The sequence below is a fragment of the Phalacrocorax carbo genome, chromosome 1 (assembly GCF_963921805.1).
Source record: "Phalacrocorax carbo chromosome 1, bPhaCar2.1, whole genome shotgun sequence".
In the NCBI taxonomy this organism is placed as follows: domain Eukaryota; kingdom Metazoa; phylum Chordata; class Aves; order Suliformes; family Phalacrocoracidae; genus Phalacrocorax; species Phalacrocorax carbo.
This window is the reverse complement of record NC_087513.1, coordinates 51,726,210-51,741,021: the sequence shown is the minus strand read 5'-3', so window position 1 is coordinate 51,741,021 and position 14,812 is coordinate 51,726,210. Positions and strand designations below refer to the sequence as shown.

Below are 14,812 nucleotides of genomic sequence, written 5' to 3'. Positions count from 1 at the left end.
CAGTGTTTTTTTAAAACAAGCATACTTATTTAACTTAATTACACTAGAACATTTCAAACTTTTTCACACACAAGCGATTTATCAAAAGATAATGATCATTAAATTAATGTTAATTAAATGCTTTGTGTTTACATGCTCTAGGGAGAGATTGTTCTCAGAAATATATTTTCCTTTTTGCATTGGATGAATTTAATACAAATAATTGCTCAGTGATAATACAGCCCCAGAATTAATGTTAATATTTTTATTATTAAAAGAACTGTGCCTGAATAGGTTTATTTGCCCATTCTACTCCAAAAACCTAAACTAAAAAGGGTAATACCTTCCATATCAGCAACGCCATAGATCTGTGTTACTAGTGCAGTCACTAATGTTGTATGACACCTTAGCCACAGATGTATGTTCATACGATCTTGTGCTGTTATACTGTGAGACAGTTGAACATCTTCAACATAAGAGTCCTAGTAATTTCCAAAAGGATGATAAATGTTACTTTCTGAGTCAACTACTTTACTACAAACAAAGCAACAGGGCAGCATCAGTCTAAAATAAATCAAAATAATCCAAATAACACAATTATAACCAGAAGTTTATTTGAAGTGTAGATACATAGAAATGTATTTTTTAATAATTGGGGTCCCTTTGTTATTTAACTTTTAATATATAGAAAAAAGGATTGTAATAAATGGAAATTAAACCAGCTCTTGTGGGAGAGTCCATAAACATACCCATATGTATGTGTCATGGAGAATAATTCTAACAGTTTGGATTTTATTCCTCTCAAACAGGAACATTACACAAAGCTCTAAGGCACCTAACAGTCTAATTGTAGAGCAGGATCAATATCAAGTTCTGGTACCTCACTAGTGATTAGAAAGAAATTTTAATTTTTTGATTTCTAGCTTTTAGTGTTTCTGGTGATTAGAAACAAATATTAATGTAATGTAGTACTGGAAGTGTTTGGGAGAATTCTCAGCTCAACTCCCTGTGTCATTTCACATATTTTAAACAGTCTTTCTATTACAAAAATTCTACGGTCCATATTCTAAAGATGTGTTCCAGCAAGCAATAAATGGACGCTGCACCTCCTGTGTTTGACTTACACAAAATCTCATCATGAATGACTTGCACTGATGCAAATGAGGGAAAAAAATAGCCATAACTCAGTAATTGGCTACAGGGCAGTCCTAAGAAAACGTAGGAGGAAGTTCAGAAAGACAGAAGACCCTGATATGCAACACAGACAGAGAATAATTACATTAGATGCAAGAAAGTCCAATCTCATTATGTATGCTTCAAAATCTGGCCTCACTGCTCAATTGCTCTGTCCATGTGAGTCAATTTGACTTACTGTCCGCTTGAGTGTGGCTGCGTGGTATATTACCAATAGGTTTTGTACATTGGCTTTCCAAAGCATAGGTCAGTATCCCTATGTGTTAGACAACAGAAGTGAGCTGAAATCTTGCTAAATTTGGAACATAGCAATGATGAGAACTGGTCTGTTTGGCTTTATGAAAGAGGATACTCTGAAGTAGGTTTTCAGTCAAAAAATTTTAAGTATCTTAACTGAATAATACAAGTTTTTTAGCTGATAGCTATTTTTCCCACTTTCTCTTTGTTTGCTTTTTTTTAAACAAAAGGAGATTTTCAATGTGGGCATTTGAGAGTATACAAATAAAAACTGTAATTCCTAACCACACACACATTAAAGTGACGATTAAAGACATATTGAATATACTATAAGCAACCAGGTAACTGAAGCATGTCATACATCATTTTCTCCCCAGGTTAATGGTAAACGCGTAATACAGATGACTGCTACATTCTAGTATTCTGAAAATCACTTAACACTTATTACAAGGTTTCATATACTAAGAAACAATAGTTTAAAACAATATCCACGCATACCAAACACTCTCTTTCATCCTTTTCTTCTTGAAACCGTGTCACTTCCATCTTAAAAATTTTTGCATCTTGGAGAAGTCGAATTGCAGAGAAAGCCAAAGCAACACTGTGATACAGAACAGTATTATTAAAAAATACTTATTAGCCATTTTATGCTTTCATTAGAATAGATACTTCATTTCTGACTACATCAGAGACGCCTATCAGCAGTTATCAATTTTTGCTTCAGTAGAACAAAAAAAATTGCACTTTGATTATATTCTGAGTCTGTAGGCACTGCAGTATGAAAGTGAGAAAACAGCAGTAAGAGAAAAAGTTTTGCCAATAACAGACGTAACCTGATAATAATGGATAAGGCAGATACATCATATTCTGTTGGAGCAATCAAAGCAGAACTCCACTATAACTTTCAGTTACATGTATCTGTCTTCAGGGATGGGCTTTTAGAAATCAGAAGATGTAAAAATACTGAAAATGACAAAATGTATTAGAAGAGTTCTGTATCTCATCCACAGCAAGAGAGGTGATAGAACACCTTCTTCCTCAAAGCCCTTCCAGACTATATGTTAATCCTTCTATTAAATCCACATGACCAAACACTCACAGGATTGTAGTAAACACCATGAACCAAAAACTGAGCCAGGTGCCACCCTGGCAAAACCCTGTAAGCAATCACATGACATCATGTCTGCTGACCCCCACCCCAATCATAAATCCTTTTCTGGAGTTCACTCCAAACAGCATCTAGAAAGATACTGTGAGGACTGGTGCACCATTCAACCCCCTATTCCTAAAAATCGTGATTTGGAATCCCAAAATATTGTCAGGTTTCTTAAAATACTACTACATTTTTTCCTTTTTACGCTGTCTTTTTAAAGCTTTCAGATGCACTTCAATTTTCATGACATCTATAGAAATGTACATCTATAACAGCAGACTCTGTGAACGCTATTATTTTCATTATATGAAGACACTTGTAAAACCAACATAGTGAGATCTTTTTTACAACAGGAATTGTTGCCCAGAGAACACACCACTCAAAATATTCTGAGAACTGCCAAAAGCAATGTCTTACCATATTAGTTTTCCATCTCTGATTGTATATTTTACCCTATATCTGTAAATCTCTACTTTCGTACTTCTCTAAAACATGTTTAGGGTTGTGTTTTGTTTTGTTTTTCACAAGTCTACTTATTCTCTATCCACTGAAGCATATTTTTCTAACGATGCAAAAGTAGCTGAGGGTATCCCTAGCTCACCTCTTAAAGATTTTTCAGCAGGTTAATTGTTAAAAATGTATAACCAAAATTCTCATCTATGCTGTCTTTTTACATAGAGAGACTCTCTTTACATAGATACTGGCTGCTATGAAGCAAAAGAGAAAAATAATTTATGAACACGTTAAGTCCTTTTTACACTGCCAGAACACTGTGAAGAGCTTTTAATGCAAGAAAGATTCAAGCTCTGTGTGAATTTACTGCTTCTGAGAAGTTCTAGATTAATTGTTGTAAAGGCAAAGTTCTTGATTCATGCACAAAGAAGTCAGAACAAGAGCAGCAGTACTCTGAAATTACTCACATTATTCTGCCAACATGTATCTAACCACAGGATGGATAACCTCTAGAGATAAGAGGGTAGTTAAAAGCCTTCCTGTCAGTTCTGATTCTATCCTGCTTGCTGTTTTTGTGATGCAGAACTGGATGAATTACACCGGTTCAGCACAAATAGACCCCAAACAATGAGAACCAAAACTGTTAATATCTTGCCTTTCAGCTCTCAAAATTTAATCCTTATGACTCTCCTTCATCATCCCTTTGCCTCAGTTTTATTCAACAAAATGAAACCAGAATAAATCAATGTTGAATTTGATGATAACCTTCTAACAATGGAAAAGAGGAAACAGAATTTGCTTATAAAAGCAAAAGAGACAGTAACAATAATGCAATGAAATATCCTGACTGCTTTTCTTTCTTTTCATTAAGAAGAGCTTTCCCCTGAAACCAGGCATCAAAGTTAAAAGTACAGCAAAACCTGACATTTTTCAAAACGTTGGAGATACTATGGCTAACATTTCTCCAATAAGCTGGAGAAGGTGCAATACTCAAGAGTATATACAGGCTGTTAAGGAATATTAACCTAACTTCCCAAGTACCACTGCCTCCAGTTAACTGTTAACTGTTTTCAACATTTAGCAATTCTGAAAATGAGGCCATTTTTACTTGCATGCTTACATACCGTTTTCATTAGTAAAATGTAGACCACAAGCCCAAAGATTCATATATATATTGTTTTAAGCAGCAATGGATTCACATAAGCAGACAAGCACATATTTGGGTAATTAGAAACCTCATGTAATTGGGGGGACACCAAGTACTCTCCTTGAGATCAGTGGAATTAGTCCTATACATAAACTTATTCTGAGGCATAAATTTTTTGCAAGAAAAAGGCTGTAATATAGGAGCTTCCCTTGATGAAATTTTGTGACCCGCTTCTGCTGTCAACAAGAGTGATGTGTCTATATATTTCCCTTGACAAAATACACATCCTTTTATCAGCTGAATCAGAAAGTGACAAGATGATCAAAATAGGAAAGTACAGCTGACTATAACAATTTCACCACTAAGTCATTTCGCCAAAGGAAAAGAATGATGAATTTCTCTAATATCATGCAAAGTCTGATTTCTAGGCTGGCAGGCAGGAAACATTCAGCTGTCTGAAGGAATGTTTCATTTGTATCTGAGGCAGATATATCAGCAGTTTCCATGGATGGCAGTGCAATAAAATTGTAAAATAGGTTAAAAAAACCCAAACCCTTGCTTTGTTTGTTGGTGTTTTTCCACCCCCCCTGTGATCTGACCACTATCAATATACAAGGCCCATTAAACACCCATCAAAACTTTGAGAGTCCCAAAAAATGATCCATAAAATGCTTGACATCCATTGGAACCCTTGATACTCTAAAAAAGTTTCTTCAATCTGAGACAAGTTATAAGCCAAGAGAGAAACTACACTCTAGGATATAACTGTATGTCAAAAGGAAAGGTCCTGCACTGAAAATGGCTTGCATACTGGAACCAGTTTAGTAGGGGGAGAAAGTTTGGATCAGAACTCTGCTAATACACGTTTTACCAAGCCTAGTATAAAGCTAAAACAGATTTATGCACAGGATATTTTGTAAGTCTGTGTACTGGTCCTTAGTTACTAGTATGATAATTTTATAAAATACACATGGCACTAAAAGGCATGGTGAGGTCACTGTCCAGTGATGTGTTGTTTTCTCTTTGACAAATTTATGGTAAATTAATCTAATTGAAAAGGCACTGAAATAGATTAATATTTGAAAATGAGAAATGTCCACAAATAGCCTACAAGTTCTTACTTCACATCTTCACTAATGACATTACTACTAAATTATTACAGTCCTAATACCTGAACTTTTGGGAAACTTCTATCTTTTAAAATGACATAAGCAAAACCCAGGTGAAAGACCATGCTGCAGGACTCTTACTGTTTTCAGTGCAGTGGTCTATACAGCACTGTGAAGCTCCTGTCCTTGTTAATTTTATTTTTTTGTTGCTGTACCATAGCAGCTAAAATGAATTGTGCTATTTAAACACTATCTCATTTGGAGGTTTGTTTATTCACCTGAGATGGCTGGGAGAAGGAAGATTGTTTGCTTTTGACATAGAAGAAAACATTTTTTTAATCGGGTAAAAAGGAAAAAAAAAATCATTGAGACTGGTTTATCTGTTGGCCAACTGAATTGCCTACCACTTCATCAGAAAGGTTGTTACAGCAATCTTCACCAGTATTCCAACAATAAAAAAAAAAATGTTAATTTTGCTTTTTGCTTGGTGCTTACTATGATGTAAATTTTACTGTAATAATGTTGGTGTGTTTAGTCAGATTAGACCTAACAGAAGTTACAAACACTGATTACATTCTACCTAATCTCAATATAGCTTGGCAAGTTACAGTGCTACATCTCTATATGCTGCATCTCTAGTTAACAATTTGTACCTTCAAAGACTTTTCAACCTAATAAAAAATTAGATAAAAAGAGCTTGAAATGAATAAAACAATGTATTCTTAAACTATTAACCTTCTTATACAAATTAATTTAAAATTATAGGTATGTTAAACAGAAGAATCCTCCTAGCTAAAAGACCAAAACAATGTTCAGATTTTAAAATCTAGAAAGAGTTAATATATATCTGTATGTCCCATATATTCAAAGTACAGCACAACTGTAATTTCATGAAGTTCTCCAAAATAAATCAGAACCTCAGAAAAACCCACAGAATTTGGAAATTATAATTCAGAGAAAATATCTGGCAGATCATGTAAATACAACAGTATTTTACACTATCACTAACAATGTAATTAATGCCTATTCTAATCTAGTCTAATATGTTAAATGTTAAATGTGAAATATGTTAAATGTTACATCAATGCTTTTTAATCAAATTAATTTTTAAAATGTAATTTTAACATTTTAATTTGACAGCAATTAGTACATCAGGAGGTAATGTTCTCTTAGGACAGTAACACAGGGCATTCTACAACAAAGGAGAATTCAGGAGTTCAGAGATAACATTAGTGCTCTGCTGTACCCTTTAAAATTATAAAAAATGCATGACCTAACATATCCAGACTTTAACAAAAACAGTGAACTTTGCATCTTTTTCTTTGATTTTATATAACACTGTATCACAAAAACACCTCACAGAGAAATCCTAGGCCACTAACTGATGCTCTTTTAAAAACTAAAATAATGCAATAATAAAAAATAAATTGCCAGTGTAACTTATATTTGTAGATATACTAGTGGGGTTGTTATGGCTGGTTACTAAGATTTAGAACATTAATGTAGACAAAGATTCAAAGCAAAAATTGCTGGATTGTTTTTTTTAATCTTCTGTAGTCAAGGCTGTGCAACAAAAGGTTGTTCATAGTATTACTTACCTGAAAGCTGCTTGATACCTTTGCCGAGAAATAGCAGCAAGCTGAAGTTTGGCCTCAACAAGAGCTTCTAAATCTTCAGCAGAACACCAGGATATCTCCCCATCATATTTGTCCTGTATCTTCTGCATGAGATGGCTAAGACTTTCTTCAGCTTCTGTCAATAAAATACCCTAGAGAAGAACACAGCTTTGTATGATTTCAAAACATAATGAAAGAAATACAAAATTTCTTACATATTTTATTCTGTTCTAGCCTACTATCACTGCACCCTAAAACAAATCAATTTGAGTACAATATGTCTTTTTGATAAATAGCGGGGGCAGGGTTAATTTTGCTTTTTTCAGGTTTGCAGATTCAATGTGTTGAAAGTAGCAACATCTTCACTGTGCCTGTACTATTGCAATTTATGCTTAGCTACATATTTTATTGCTTAGCAACATTACTCAATAATTGTTCATTCTTTATCTTATAGCTATACTTGATAATTTTATACTACTTACTATACTTAGTAATTTTAAACAATGAAATACAATATTAAAATACAACATTAAAGATGTTTCAATAAGTACTACATCCTTTTCTATGCATACTTTGACAGATCCTTGAGTGCAGTATGTATCCTGAAAGTTCACCTCTAATTTATAGTCTTTCTGACAAAGAAAGCTGCAACAAGCTGTGAAAACCAAATCTGAATGAAAGTTACTCTTAAATAAAATCTCAGTTGTGGAGATTTCAGCAGAATTAAAAAATAATTCAAAGGTTTGTATCATCCAATATCTTTTTTTGACCAGTTTCCTGATTTATTCAGAACTCTACTTAAAAAAAAAAGAAAAAAAGAATAAAATGGTTAAAGGAAAAATCAGCAGGGTAAGAAATATATTATGTCTCTTAAACAACCCCATTTGAATTAATTCAACATTTCTATTTTAGTTATTTTCAAGATGCTCTTTTCAAGTTTCTGGTATATGGCATATAACAATTGCCATACAAAATCATCCTCCATTTCTCCAGATGTATTTTGTACATTACTTTGTTTGTAACAATGTCCAAAAGTAGATATTTCCAGAGTGGAAGACCTCTCTGAAAGAGTATGTTAGCCCTCAGTTTTGGTCCTTTTGTGACATGAAACTGTGAAGCATTAAGTTTTCAATTAAACAAAACGAAACAGAAACTAAAACCAAAACCAACCAACCAAATCCCTTCAAAGAAGCTAATCAGCTGTGGTGTTTTCTCCAAAATGAAGTATCAGAAGGGGAACATGAAAAATCTGAGACATTTCACATATGGTAGGGAATGGTTTTCCATTTACTTGTAGAGCATACCGTCCCATCAAAGAGTCTCTGACATGTCCTACAGTTGCCACCCTCTGAAAGGAGATTATTTTATCCTTGAAATCCCATTCAGTCGCTGAAACAGTCATACTGAGATCTGATTGTGACAATATTTCCCATGGACATTTATATAGCATAAACTAGACTGTTTGAAAACCTGACCAAACCACCACGACTGCATGTATGTCTAGTAAGATTACAGTTAGATTAGAAACAGAAATTTCTCGTCCCCTCGTTCATGCCATCCTCCCATCATAGTTTCTGTTACATTGAAAGCATTAGCAATGCTTTTGGAACAACCTGGAGTTTCTTAAGCCTTTTTTCCTAAAAATCAAAATTACCTTCAGCGTGGCCATATTTAATTCATCTGTACAGTCAACGAGCTGCACCGTTGTGCCTCTTTGTTCCTGTTGTCTTGAATTCTTACCAGCATCAACTGTCAAATACATTTCAGATGAAATTTCAGATAACAGACGCAGAACCAAAGCATTCTCAGTAATCTGAAGAAAATGCCCCTTTTTTCTCTATTGATAATTGGGACTTTCAATATCAAAATAAGTGAGGAAGAATGGGGTACAGCTCTAATAATTTTACAGATATTAGCAAAAAAAATAAAAACTTGAAAAATCTTAATGCTTATTATTTCAATAATGACTGATTCTTCCAGTAACATTTAATATGAATATTGTTTATTACACGTTAATTCATATGCAGTTAAAGGTGGAAAAACTATGCTTGAAGCAAGTTGCAGAATACATGCATATTTCCACAACCCTTATAATTACCTTTTACATTTGATGCTGTAATTCTGCTTGGCTCCTTCAAGCTGCTGATATCAACAGAATAGACATGTTTTTCCACTTTTTCAGGTATATTATTTATTGTGGCAGAAAGGCAAATGATTAAATGCATTTTGGCTAAGGTTAATTTATCCATAATTTGTTGGTTGCACAGTTGCACCATTGTTGAAGACAGTCTCCAATTAAATATGTCTTCCAGTACCTACAAGACAGTTAACAATTGGGACTATTTGAAATGACAGATTTTAAATTTTTCTTATTCAAAGTATATTCTACTTTTGTTAATAATGAAGTTTGTCAACAATTAATAATAACAGTAATATGCTCTTAGCTGTTACAGATGAGTTGCTATTTTCCTTTCCAAACTTAATTCACCCCTTAGTGGCACTTGCTCCAGCCTCAGTGATCAGTTTCCAGTAGAAGGTGCATCTATGAAGTTATAGCTGTTACCCTGTGTGAGTTCTAGTTTTCAGAATTGTACATAGAACTCTTTGAGCTAAGGTGGTCACAAAAAATATGTAGGTAAATCTGTAGTTCAGAGATCCCAACTCAAGGAAAGTATGTTGTTACAATTCACCCTGACTAGAAAGATTAAGCAAGGAAAAAAATCCGTGTATCAGACCATTTTAGCATATTTCACAGAATCTTTTTGTTATTTGCTATAGCATCCTTATTTTATCTTGAGTTTAATATTCCCACTTTAGATTAAGAAATTTAGAAGTTGAAGTTCTACACAGCTTTGCAAAATCATAAGGAGACCAATGAGAGCCCCACATAGACTGTGAAGTGTTTAAATCAAAAGCTCAAGATAAAGCACAACTTCAAAATAAATTTGAAACTAGTGAGATCAAAAGCTGTCAAGAGAGACATCTCATTTCTGTCTTCTAATATTGACTGTTGTAGGAGACACACAAGCTTACTGTAAACAAAAGAGAGAAAAGTGGAGGAAAAAAGTGGGGGTTTTCTATTTTATCAGTTTGTTTTTATGGTACAGCTTCTTTTCCACATTCTGCTAACATTTACCCCTACTGGCTCAATCGATCTGTGACAAGGCAAATAAATTATTAAAACTCAAAACCAAAAAAGAAGTCATTGATGAACATGTGATTTTAATTAAAATGAGAAATGACTGTTCACTAACTGGTTTACGGATTCACCATTTACCCCCCACCAGAAATGGATTTCAACCCCAATGTGAATTAGGACAAATCTATGAAGACAGCTCTGACTGATAGAAGTTATAAGGCTAGATGACTGATGTTCTCGGTATTTTAGCAGGATAAACACGAGACCGTACATGTCATGACAAAAACTGAATAATTCTACTAGTATGATTTGCACATACAAGTCACAGATTTGTACATATTAGGTCTCCCATCTGAAAAATGGTGATAATGGTACTTCCTCTTACTTGAGAGATCAGCCATAAAATTTAAAATTTAGAAATGGTAGACTGTTGAGGAGAATATGTTTTCTATTTAATGGTTTTTACTAATAACAAGTATATTTTCTGAACCAAATATTCTCTACCTGGTGCCAGAGAAATAAATATTTATGTCTAGCATAAAATTTTTAGCTCTTTCAGATTTTTTTTACCTGTAAATTTGTAACAGTCAGGAGAGATTTTGAGGAGTCAAATTTCCGTAAGGCCTGCAAAATGGACGAAACCAAAATAAATAATGTGTTACAACATGGGTATAAAATAAGTGAGTTAGCAGAGCAGTGGACAAGCGTAGTACATTTCCAGATATACTTTGAGGGCTCTGAAAATACCAGCAATTACTTGGTTTCTACAGGCTTCACATTTCTGAACCATAACCTGAGACCCAGAACTATCCCTACATCTCCTATGCCATTCACCAGGATTCTTCAACTTGAAGCAAGGGGAGAAAAAGGCACAAACCAACAAAAATCCTTTTCCAAACTCTAGGAGCTCTATAGACACCAACTATCAATTGCCCTTCTGTTCTTTACATTTCTGAATACCAAACATAACTCCAGACTTAGCACATGTCTCCTCAGCTATTCACAGGAGCACAGATCCGTGAATGGAATGAAAACAAGAGCTACAGGTCAAGATGAACTTGAGACCTCAGCCTCCTTGAGGGCTCTAAAAACAACTATTTCTTCTTTTATGTGTGCTTCAATTTTCTGAACTGAATCCTAACCCTAATTGTAGTTCTTGCTCAAAAAAACTTTACCTTCTCACCAAGAGACAAATCAATATACAGAGGGGAAGGAAAAGATCATTTCCAGCCTTCGTCATAACTGAGAGCTCTATACACAACTGTCACTTGAGTTCTATGTGTTTTTTATTAACTCTTTTATTAACTCTATACTCCGGATGTAGCCTTCTGTCATCTCTGTCATTCCCTGGTACATGGGTCCTTCTTATTCTGAGAGCTGTGCAAAAGTCCAGCAAGCATTTAGCTTCTACGTGCATCACACCCTAAACAGAGACCTAATGCTGAACCTCCTCTGCTGTTCACCTGAACACTCACCTGTGAACCCAGTTAGAAAAAGGCAAGTGACAAATGAACCAGACCTCATCCTAACCCTGTGAGCTCTTCAGACAAGAGGAAGGAGTCCTTTCCTTAAAAAGGATGCATTTTAACCTGACTAGCATCAGTAAAGAGTAAATGCATTCCTTACTGTAGCCATGAACAGGGAAGCTTTGCAGAACCAGCTCCAGTGAGGACGCTGATAACTCTTTTTTGGCTCAACCTTGTGAGAATGTAATGTAGCTTGTGCTCTGAGGAAAATCACTAGATTTCAGTTTCTTATCTTCCCATGCAGTTAGTATGAAAGTGTCATTGGCAAATTTAAAAGCTCACCTTTTTTGGTAAGTATGTTAATTTTACTTTTTATTAAGTTCATGTTTCATTTAAAACCTAGTACCACTGCAGGTTTTTCTAGGAGGAGTGCTTGTCCATATTTCTGTTTTTTTAAATGTAAGCATTTGACATCCTATCCTAAATGTAATTGTAATTATTCTCTTAATTCACTTAGACATTGATTTGTTGGCTATTGCCCAAAAAGATACTGCTGCTCCATGCTGGTTATAGCCATTGTGAGGCTGCAGTATAAGGATGGTCAGGCCATGGGTCAGCTGGCAACTCCCTCTCAGGGTCTGGGGAGGTGGGAGAGGGGAAATTTCCCTTCAAAACAGCTCATTAAATTCAGTTTGCTCTGCAGTGCCAGCTTCACTGTCTACAACACAGGGTAAGGGAAGCAAATGTGAAGTTATGTAGGTGGGTTAGGCATTCCCCTTTCAGCCCCAGCCTTATCACCAGATTAGAAATATCATCCTATTGCATGTATAGAATGTGGCTGTACAATCAAGTTAAATCCATGCTGCTGTCAAAAGGGGTGTCCCGACCTGTCCCACTCATCTTCTATGACATGTTCAGTCCAGCTCCCTAGTGCTGGCATGCATACTTATTTTGTCACGGGGTGACACCTACCCAAAAGCACCACTCAGATAAGGGAGACCTTGATTACATCTGTCCAGCAACAGCTCATTAGGTTATTTTAGTACATGCTTGGAAAGCAAGGAAAGGCTACATAATTGTTATGGGGGAGGCTTACCTGATAGCTCTGGACTCTATCTGCCTGCACAGGTATGCTCACAGATAAGATAAATAAGCTCAGGTCAATTTTTAACAGCTTCATAACCTTGTAGCACATTAGTGATCAGGGTAAGATCACCACTTGGCTTTAGATATGGAGAAAATCAAAGAGATTGATTTGGGGTGACATGACTGTCAAGGCTCTCAGGGCACAGATAGCTCTTACTGTCCAGCATCTCCTGGGGCTCCCCCAACCCTGCCCCCAGCCAGGACCCCACGTCAGCCCCCCAGGCCATCAGCCCCTGCCCCAGCAACACATAGCAGGGCCGATCTACAGCTCTCCACAGATCTGCCCTACCACGGGCTGCCCAAGCCAGACCCACCCATGGGCCCAGATCCCAGCCCAGCCTCAGCCAGACCCCACGGCCCTGTATGGCTAACCTGGGGCTGTGTCTCGGGGCTGCCCCAGCTGCCCTGCTCCTGGCTGGAGCAGTGGGAATTTTGACATTAATGGGGCAAGAACTCTGTCCATAATTTTTGTCTACCTATGAAACCACACATTATTTTTTCAACAGTATTATCTGCATTACTCACTGTATAAAACAGACAGCACATATGTTTCAAAATTTGTTTTGTTCCTGCTGATCAGTGGGAGAAATTAATGTCACCAATGCCTGCCTACTTTTTGACCTGCCTACTGAAAGAAATTTAGGAACTTTTTAGGAATGTGTAATAACTTGCAAACATGGAGTACATGCAGTTTCATTAAGAGAATTGAGTGTTATAGTTCAATGTTCTACTTTACTGGTGTTTACCTTCATTTGTTCAATTTTCCTGTATCCTGCAGGTATTTTCCATGGAATTCTCTCTCCACAGATAAGCAAAGACAGTTCATGAAAGGCCTCTGTAAAAAATCCTATATCTGTAAGTACTTTAATCTGTGAAAAAATAACAGAGACTTTCACTGAAATAATTTTCATTTGGTATTTTTGCTCAAAATAAAATTTATTCAAAGGTAATTTTCAAGTAGATTTGGCTACTGGAATAGTACATTGATGGAGAATGTTCTTCAGTGGAAAGAAATCTTTTACATTTTATAGTAAATAAGTGAAATCTCAAAGACGGGTCTTTTACTTTTAAAAACAAAAATGAAAAAAAAAAGCCAAAACATATTCTTCAAAAACTTGCTCCTGACAAAGGAAAAGAATTTAATTCCTCTGGCTAGAACTTTGAGTGTCAGTCCAAGATCAGCCCCTTATCAAAACCTGTTTCATAGATTTTACTCATCTTATTCTCATAGCACTCAGCTACTCTCCCTAACTCGTTTCAACATTTCCTGAAAATATCTAAAACCAATAATACTTTAGCTCTTACTACAAGTTAGATTCCTTTAAAAAAAAAACACAAGAGATTAAAAAACAAAACGAAACAAAACCAACAGCGAACATTAGTGAAATGACAGAATTCTGTCATTTCCCAGAAGTCTGACAACCTGGTTCCACCATGATACTGATGACCCAGAAGTGAACATTGTGAACAAAATTAATTCATGTTTTGCACTTAGGAAAACATTTAAAAGAATGTGGAGCAAGACAAAAAATACCAAGTAAAAGGTTTGGGTGTAAGAGGGAAAATCTTATTATCATATCTTTAAGGAGAATGCTTGTTGAATGGAGACCAGAAAAAAAATGGTGGAAATACTTAACAGTCTCTGTAGGACATTAACAGTACAATTCTATAAATAACTCTACATCCTACTGAAACTGAGAATATAAATAATAATTGCATTTAGAAAGTAGTCTATTCTACAATCTGTTGTGCTAAGAATCACTAAGCAACAGCTGAACTTCAAAGCATTACTTTTCATAGTAATGATATATGAAGAAATGTTAAATCGGCTACATTTAACAAAGAAATGAAAAGTTTATTTGAAATACAATGTGCTGTGATAAAAATAAAGGGTTTTTTTATTACCTTGAAGATTCTTCCTTCAATACATTTAGCTGGGTCCTTACAAATCTCAGAAACAATATATTGGTATAATGTGAACAGTGGTAAAATCTGTAGGAAAATACAAGTTCATCTAGTTATAAATTTCAGAAAGGGTACAATTATAGAAATGTACATGGCAATTATATATCACAAATATATAGATAATACAGGAGTACTGCTTTCACTGCCATGTACCGCCACTACTTCTTTTATGCTCTATGAAGGATAAATATGTTAAAAAGTTCCTCAG

The 14,812-nt window shown here is 35.3% G+C and overlaps 1 protein-coding gene across 1 annotated transcript in view; it reads right to left on the bottom strand.

Annotated features, from left to right (window-relative positions):
• CFAP54 (cilia and flagella associated protein 54) overlaps positions 1–14,812 on the bottom strand; it is a 118,058-nt gene that overhangs the window by 23,132 nt on the left and 80,114 nt on the right. The window contains 8 exon segments of the mRNA XM_064458720.1: positions 323–461; positions 1,909–2,011; positions 6,871–7,040; positions 8,543–8,637; positions 8,987–9,203; positions 10,598–10,651; positions 13,386–13,508; positions 14,545–14,631. Coding sequence (XP_064314790.1) covers positions 323–461; positions 1,909–2,011; positions 6,871–7,040; positions 8,543–8,637; positions 8,987–9,203; positions 10,598–10,651; positions 13,386–13,508; positions 14,545–14,631 — 988 coding nt within the window.